This window comes from Ochotona curzoniae, unplaced genomic scaffold (genome assembly GCF_017591425.1).
Source record: "Ochotona curzoniae isolate NIBS_2020 unplaced genomic scaffold, NIBS_Ocur_1.0 contig_2699, whole genome shotgun sequence".
Taxonomy (NCBI): domain Eukaryota; kingdom Metazoa; phylum Chordata; class Mammalia; order Lagomorpha; family Ochotonidae; genus Ochotona; species Ochotona curzoniae.
Genome location: NW_024465561.1, coordinates 3,198,241 through 3,207,101, shown reverse-complemented (window position 1 = coordinate 3,207,101; position 8,861 = coordinate 3,198,241). Strand labels below are relative to the sequence as shown.

The window sequence follows — 8,861 nt, the reverse complement described above, 5'->3', positions numbered from 1 at the left end:
CTTGGCCCAACACATACGTCCTTGTGTCCAGATCGTCCTCTGCTCCAAGGTGGGAACGTGCACAGAGAAAATGCTACAGCATTTCGCCACCAGCCCAGTGGTGCAAAAGCTGACCGGCTGGTCTACTGAGATCGCAGTCTTACACTGTAGTCGCTCAAAACGACAGATACGGAAATCTACAATACGAGTAAAAATAACAACAACAAAATCCAAGATGCTGGTAGAGGTAGAGGTTACCTCGACTTAGGAAAGCAAGCGGCACATGTAAAACACATCGATTTGCATATGCATTAGACAACAGTGGAAAGGCGTAAGAACAAACCGGAATAAACAAACACACACACTTCATTCCACCCCCGCGTGACCACGCGTGCTAGGGAGCCTGTTGAATTTGGCAGAGGGCAGGAAGAGGACAGACTTCCCAGCAACTCTGATTACTTGGTTGGGTCTTGTCAAAAAGATGACATACGCAAGAGCAACAGTTAACAGTCACACACACACACACACACCCACACACACACCCAAGTTACTCCCACTCCTGTCAGTTTCACGTGGACTGGGTAACACATTTCTCTCACAAATAAGGAACCCGTCTTTTCCTAGCTGGATGTCCACTACTCGTCTTGGAGGGGTGGGCTGGCACAAGACGCCCCGCGGAGGGTCCCCCACGCGCCCGGACCCCCTGACCACTCTGTGCGTTTCCCTTCCCGCCTGTCCTGGCTACTTCTGATGCGTTCTGTAATGGACAGTCCCCCTCTTGGGCTCGGATCTCTGCAAAGCCAGCCTCGGGAGGGTGGTGGTGGAGAGATGGCCCAGTTCGTCCCACCGATGCACGAGTGTGTGTGTGTGTGTGTGTGTGGGGGGGGGGAGCTCGCCGTGGGCAGGGGGTCCGTCCCTGGCGCGCCGGGCCGCGCGCCTCCTCCTCCTCCTCGGCCTGCCGGCGTCGCCCCCACGGCGGCTGAGTCACTCCCTCGGCCGGGCGGGCGCAGGCCCCGGCGGCTCTCAGTCGTCCGAGGCGCCCAGGGCCACGGTGAAGGCGGCGGCCGCCGAGTCCATGGGCGGCGGGTCGGCGTCGAAGGCCGCCTCGCGCGCCCTGCAGCCCTCCACGAACAGCCGGCGGCGCTCCTCGATGTCACGCAGCAAACGCGCCGGGATGAGCGAGCAGTCATCCAGGTACTGGCGGAACAGCTGCTGCTGCTGCTGCTGCTGCTCGTGCGTGGCCAGGGGGCCGAGCGGCTCGGCCACGCTGCCCATGATGGACACGGGCTCCGGGCCGGCCGCGGGGCCCGGCGCGCGCACCACGGGCCTGGCAGCTCCGGCCAGCGCGCCCTCCCGGGCCTCCCGGGCCTCCCGGGCCCGGCTCCGGCCGCCTACGCCGGCCTGCAGCACGTCGCGGATGCCCCTCGCGGGGACACTGCCGCCTCCCGGCAACTCGGACATCTCCGCCACCGGACCACCGCGTCCATCCAAACGCTCCACGACGCTTTCCCGCGGGGTCGGGCTGACGGCCGCGCGCATGCGTGCGCCTGCGTGCGCCCGCTCGGTGCGCAAGCTTCGAGCGCCCTCTGGTGGTGCGGAGTGCCCTCTCCAGTCCTGGCGCGCCACGCTTGGAAACAGCAACCTATTACTGAATTCGGGTGGATCACCTGGTAATGAAACTGCAGGCTTCCACTACATGTAGTTCTAGTGATTATTAGCATTTATTCTGAGCTAGTACGTTCAGTTATGCATGACTATGCGGGGGTAGTGTGGGATGTTTTCGTGCTTAATCAGGGCAAATGTATCTTTAAACATATATCATTTACTTAAGGTGGAGACATTAAAGAGCCTTGCTTTTAGCTTTTTTGTTTGTTTGTTTTGATTTGAAATGCAGAGCCACAGAGAGAAGGAGAGATAGAGAGGAAAGATCTTCCATCCATTGGTTACTCCCCAGATGGCCGCAATGGTCAGAGCTGAGCCAATCCGTAGCCAAGAGCCAGGAACTTCTTCTGGGTCTCCTACGTGGGAGCAGTGTCCCAAGGACTTGGGCCATCCTCGACTGCTTTCCCAGGCCACAAGCAGGGAGCTGGATGGGAAGTGGAGCAGCCAGAATTAGAACTGGTGACCATGTGGGATCCTGGCGTGTTCAAGGCGAGGACTTTAGCTGCTAGGTCACCATGCCGGGCCCAACATTTACTTGTTTTTTGGAAAGGAGAGAGAGAGAATGAATCACGCATCTGGTTCACTTCCCACTAGTCGCAATCGCCAGGCACCTCTAGCTTCATCCGGGAGTCAGGGGCCCAAGCCCTCGGGCTGTCCTCTCCGCTTGCCCAGGCTGTAACTAGGGAGCTGCATCAGGAACAGCAGTGGGACTCGAACTTGTGCACCAATGTGATGCTTGAGCCACTGCACACCTCGTTGGCCCCAAATATGTTTCTATTTTGCTACACCAGCGATTTCTGCTGTGAGGGTGAAGGGACTCCAGCCTGGGTTTGTTCTGCTGTGGCTGTATGTGGCTCCCGCAGGGCACACGCAGCTGTTTGTTTTTTCCTTGCCCTGCGAGAAGTTGTGGCAGAAGGGGGGGGGGGGCAAGATTGTCGTTCTAAGGGGCAGCACCCCCTAGTTTGCTTCTCTGTGTCTTCCTTGCACCCCTGAAACAACCTGACCCGCAGGGCTGTTTGCATGCTGTGTGCTCCTGACTCAGCGCCCACTTCCCCCAAGCCCTGCCATGCTCAGGCACCCGCACCTTGGCACTTCTCCGCAAGCAGCTGAGGCTGGAGTCAGCTAGGAGGCGATCTGCTCACAAGCCTTTTCCTAAAGGAAGCTTTCTGGAAGATTTCCTTATCGTAAAGAATCTGGATTTAGTGTTGACCTAGTCTAAGGATGTGTTGGTCTAGGAAATACTGAACCAAATGTGTCCCCCCTCCCTTTATTTTTTAAAAGATTTATTTTTATTGGAAAGGCAGATTCACAGAGAGACAAAAAGAGAAAGATTTCCGATCTGCTGGTTCACTCCCCAGCTTGGCTGGAGCTAAGCTGATCCGAAGCCAGGAGCCAGGAGCTTCTCCTGGGTCTCCCACATGGGTGCAGGATCCCAGGGACTTGGGCCATCCCCTACTGCCCTCTCAGGCTGCAAGCAGGCAGCTTAATCTGAAGTGGAACAGCTGGGACACGAACACACGTCCATACAGAATGCACATGCAGCAGATAGAGCCCTGGTTTACTGTGTCACAGTGTCAGCCCGTGGGCTCCGCTCTTCCAAGGGGAGTTTTAACTTCTATAAGACTTTGTGCCGGTTCTAATCCCGGCAGCCCTGCTTCTCATCCAGCTCCCTGCTTGTGGCCCGGGAAAGCAGTCAAGGGTTCCTGGCTTCGGATCAGCTCAGCTCCAGCTGTTGCGCTCACTTGGGGAGTGAATCATCAGACAGATCTTCCTCTGTCTCTCCTCCTCTCTGTATATCTGATTTTCCAATAATAATAAAAAAAAAATCTTAAAAAACAAAAGACCTTGTAACATCCGTAAGAATAAGGGGGAAATGGAGTGAGGTATGGGATCAGTTTAAGGGGCAAAAGTCAACAGGTAATACCCGGTCACACGATTGTGTCAAAGTCAGCATTGGAACCTAGATAATCCGACATCAGAAATGTCACTTTCCTCCCCCCAGGATTCCCAGTCCTGGTCCCCTGCCATTCTGAGGGCACGCCCCCACTATCAGGACAATGGTTGGAGCCAGGAGCTTCTTCCGGGTCTCTCATGCAGGTGCAGGGTCCCAAGGCTTTGGGCTGTCCTCAAGTGGGACAGCTGGGACGCAAAGTGGTGTCTATGTGGGATGCTGGTACTAGCAGGCAAAGGATTCCTGTGCTATGCCACGCGCCAGCCACAATAACAATCGTTACTATTTGGGCAATCACCCACTTTTTCTCTAGTTGCTTGAATCCAGTGACTTCTGTTTCAGGCCGGATCCTGGAAGATCCTAGAAAAACAAAACAGCCTCCCATAGTGACCCAGCACCAGAAATGGGTACGATCCCATGTGTGAATATGAAGGCCAGTACCTTTAACGAGAGGTAAAGGAGATCGGGGCCTCAGTGGAAGAAGCCCACCTTGCGAATCAACATGATCAATGCCATTGTTGGCCGTGCAAAGTAGGATGTACTGTGTGGTGGATATGGAATAATCTAGTATAGAATTCACAAGTTCTGGAAAGATCTCTGACAGATTCCAGCAATTCTTGAAACATCACCCGCAGTGACAGATGGGTACGTCACTCTAGAAACTCTACAGAGGAGCAAGACAAGGACCCTGTATAGCATCCGGCACTACAGATTACAGCGTTCTAACTGAGGAACTGGAGGCATTGTCCCGGGGGGCGGTGGTGACACCTGTAGCACGTGGGTCCCTGCTACTCGTGTGGGAGAGTCCGGTCAGGCTCCTGGCTCTTAGTTGGTCCAGCCTGGCTACTGTGGGGCACTGGGGGAATGAGCCAGCGGACAGCAGCCTGCTTAAATGCATTCTAAACATTACAAAAAAGGGGGAGAATAAAAAAAAATACTGTAAAAGTGGCAAAGTTATCACTATCTGTACTTGATAATACCTCAATGTAAGAGAATCATCTGACAAGCCACTATCAACGATACTTTCAATATGTGCACAGAAATCAATGGCTTCACGTCCACTGGAAGGACCTTCTTCATTTGGTACCAACTGCTTGGGCTGGCCAGGGCAATAGCGCCGTCCTGACTCCAGGTATCCCATGCCAGGAGTGGATGTTAGGTCCTTGGAAGACGACCCGGTGGTGACCGGGTTACAAGGCATTCTTTTCTTGACACTTGCAACTTTGTAGCAGATACACTGCTAAAAATACTATTAAAATATCCTTCACTACAGAACAAAATGAAACATAAATGGCCTGGCGCGGTGGCCTCGTGACTCAAGCCCTGGCTTTGCACATCCCACATGGGCGCCAGTTGGTATCGTTGCAGCTGCTCCACCTCCCATCCAGCTCCCTGCTTGTGGCCTGGCAAAGCATTTGAGGACGGCCCAAAGCCTTGGGACCCTGCACCTGCGTGGGAGACATGGATGAAGCTCCTGGCTTTGGATTGGCTCAGCTCTGGCTGTTGTGGCCACATGGGGAGTGAACCAGCAGACAAAAGTTCTTTCTCTGTCTCTCCTTCTGTCTGAACATCTGTCTTTCCAAATAAATAAATAAATATATTTAAAAGAACATTAAATTAGGAACATGTTTTCTCGTGCCGAAATTTTTATTTGAAAGGCATGGCGACAGAAAAGGAGCTGCTGAGGGATGCTCCAGCAGCTGGCTCAGACAGCCACAACAGCCAGGCTGGGCAAGGCGGAGGCCAGCCTGAAACCCCACCCAGGTCTTCCTTGGGGGCGGCAGGTGACTCTCAGCACGTGAGGACGCTGGATCAGAAGTGGTATTCTGACACGGGATGCTGGCATCCCGAGTTGTGCCACAACACTGATTCCAAAGGACGTCTCCCATCAGAACGGCAGATTTATGGAGCAAAGGCGAGACAGAAAGATCTTCCATCTGCTGGTTCACTCCCCAAGTGGCCACAACTGCCAGAGCTGCACTGATCTGAAGTCAGGAGCCTCTTGCAGGCCTCTCACACAGAATCAGGGTCCCAAAACTTTAGGCTGTCCTCAACTGCTTTCCCAAGCCACAAGCAGGGAGCTGGATGGGGAGTGGAGCAGCCAGGATATAAACTGACGCTCATATAAGATACCAGTGCGTGTAAGGCAAGGACTTTAGCCACTAGGCTACTGTGCTGGCCCCCCTCCTTGGCTTTTGATCAAACTTCCTACTAACCTGTGTGGGAGGGAGCAGGTCCCGAGACCCTGCCACCCACGCGGGAGCTCAGAATTCTAGGCTCTTGGCTTCAGCTTTGCCTGGCCCCAGCTGTTGTAGGCATTTGGGGGGAACAAATCGGATGGAAGCTTTTTCTTTGTTTAAATAAATTAATTTTATTTGCTTAAAAGTAGAGTTATAGAGAGGGAGAGACAGAGGGACATCTTGCATTCTCTGGTTCACCACACCAAATGGCCATGATGGCTGGGGCTGAGCCAGGCTGAATACAAGAGCTTTGTTCAGGTCTCCCACGTGGGTCCAAGGTCCCAAACACATGGACTGTCTTCTACTGCTTTCCTGGGTGCATCAGCAGGGAGCTGGATCAGAAGTGGAACAGCCAGTATTTGAACCTGTGCCTATGACGCTGGGTGTTGCAGGCGATGGCTTAGCTGGCCACACCACAATGCCACCCCTAGTGACTATTTTCTTCATGCAATTCGGATTCACTTTCAGAATACTAATTTCCCAGAATTTCTCACTCCAACGTTCCTGGCCTTGCTTTCAGCCCCCGTGTGGATCTCCATGCAGTCTCCTCTAATTCCCCTGGGACCAGGTCAAGCTGGGGTGCACACCCTGCTGGATGCGCTGGCTGGGCCAGGGGTGGCTTGGAGAAGAGGGACAGAGCTGCACATCAGCGCTTGCTCTCTTTTAAGCTGAAGATTTGTTCTTACTGGAAAGGCAGGAGACACAGCAAAAAATCTTTTATCCGCTCGTTTCACTGCCTAAATGGCCGCAATGGCTGGAGCTGAGCTGATCTGAAGCAAGAACCCAGGAGCCTCCTCTGGGTTTCCTATGTGGATACGGGTTGCAAGGCATTGGGCCTTCCTCTGCTGCTTTCCCGGGCCCTAAGCAGGGCGCTGTGAATGGAAGTGGAGCTGCCAGGACACGAACCATCTCCCGTATGGGATGCTGGTGCTTGCAGGTGGAGGATGGCCAGTTGAGCTATTGTGCAGGTCCCCCCAAGGAAGTCATATTAAAAAAAAAAAATTAAGTCGTTAAGCTTGCGCTACATCTTTAAGATAAGTTTCAAATGGTTCAAAGATTGAAATATGAACACTGGATTTATTTCCCCAGGGCACACCAAACCTTCGGAGCACAGGGGACACAGGAAGGGCCAGCACTGTGGAACAGCAGGCAAAGCCACTGCCACTAAAGCCCACAGCCTATGTGGGCGTTCAGTTCAAGTCCCAGCTCCTCCACTTCTGACCCAGCTCCCTGCTGATGGCCGGGCGAAGGCGGCAGAGGATGGTGCCAATGTTTGGGCCACCTGCCCAGCTGGCCAGTGGGTCAGCTGGGGAATAAACTGGTGGATGGCAAATCTGTCTCGGCCTCACTTTATTACTCTGTCTTTCAAATAAATAAACCGTTGGGAAACAAATAAATAAACATAAGTTAAAGGAAGTCAAGACAAAAAACTGCATGTCCAAAGGCTTTTAGAAAATCCAAAGATAAATAAGCTAGAACAATGTATAACGAACACCACAGCTTTTTCATATTTCATTGCATGATTAAAGATATGACAGTCAATACAGAAAGTTACTCAGAAACAGATAAAGGACACGAAGAGAAAACGCACGGACAAGGGGTCATGAAGGATCTCCACCAAGTCCACGGAAAATGCGCGCTACCAAAACCATGCATGATTTCAACTGTGCAGCAAAACCGGCGATACCGGTGCCTCCCACTTCGCATGCACTCTTTGAAGCTTCCTCTGCAGAACCCAGAAAAGCCAATTTAAAGGGATATGCCCCCCTTTCTCAACGGTCAGATTGGCAACATCTGGGTATCTGTTGGTTTAAAACACTGGTGAAAACACTGCTTGTCAATTACCAGTGGGAATCTGAAATGACCCCCCGGGTGGACTTAGCTGCCCCTGTGAGCTCCCACGGGTGTTCCTCCGGCCCAGAACGCTGAGATTTAATCCCGCTTATCTGCAACAAAGGCTCCAAGAAGGTACTGCGTACATGATCCACCACAACTTTTATATATATAAAAAAATTACCCTTTGAAGTACTCTCATGTCAGAAACGTTGAAATCTGAACATTGTATTTCGGATGGAAGTAATGCTGTGTGCGCGCCGCGCCACGTCACGGGACAGGCGTATGAAACGAGCCGGCACAGCAATTCTCTTTTGCCAAAAGAAAACGGCAGGTAACAGCCTAAACAACCAAAAGGATATTCCTGGCTAATTACAGAAGAGAGAAAAAAAATACACACAGTTTCTAAAAAACAATAAGGAAATACGGTGGTTTCAAAGGATATGTTCCTGACGAAAAGGCTGCATATAAACCATTAATTATAATATGCCAACTTTGTGAAGAAGTGCAAAAACAAAAGAAAACAAATTCCGGGATTTCTATTTGTGTATCTCCACCTAGCGACCCGGCTTGCAACCACCGCTAGGTGGAGAGCCCTCGCCGCTGTGTAGTTCCTATCTTAAGGAAGCGCCGACACACCCTTTACCAAAAGACTTTGCAACGCCATCTGAAAAACGAACACAAAACCCAGAAACCTGGCGTTTTTGGAAAACACGATTTATCATGTCTTATCTACAGCAGCAGGTACTTGGCTCGCCATCTGCACCGCCGCGGCCAAACACACAACCCGACGTCACCCTGCGCGCTCCTGGCCTTCAGGAGAGGCTGACCGCGCGCAGTCCGCGGCCTCCGGCTCCTACAACCTCAGCTGTGTGGCACGGTGCCTCTGCTGGAGTGGGGTCACGATCCCTTCCTCACCCAGGGCTCCGGGAGCAGAACCCACACCCCGAGTTCCTACAGACCAACGCAGCAAGGAGGAGGCATCCTGCAGGTGCGTGAGGGTGGGAAGAAACCGGCTTCACTACCAACTGGGGGTGCGCGCTCGAGGGCGCACGCAGGCGCGCAGGGTTGGGGGTGTCTTGCAATGCTTTCGGCGTCGTCCCGTTTTTGCTGTTGCTTTCGCAGGGGGCTCCCGGGCGTCCCTCGTGGCCCATGGGCTCGCTGTGGTGGACTTCTGTCCGGTGTCCAAGGCTGAG

The 8,861-nt window shown here is 52.9% G+C and overlaps 1 protein-coding gene across 1 annotated transcript; it reads right to left on the bottom strand.

The window, feature by feature from the left end:
- Positions 1-1,002: 1,002 nt before the first annotated feature.
- On the bottom strand, positions 1,003-1,518 carry EID2B (EP300 interacting inhibitor of differentiation 2B). Its single transcript, XM_040976531.1, has one exon. The coding sequence runs from the start codon at positions 1,516-1,518 to the stop codon at positions 1,003-1,005; it is 516 nt and encodes a 171-aa protein (XP_040832465.1).
- Positions 1,519-8,861: the final 7,343 nt, after the last annotated feature.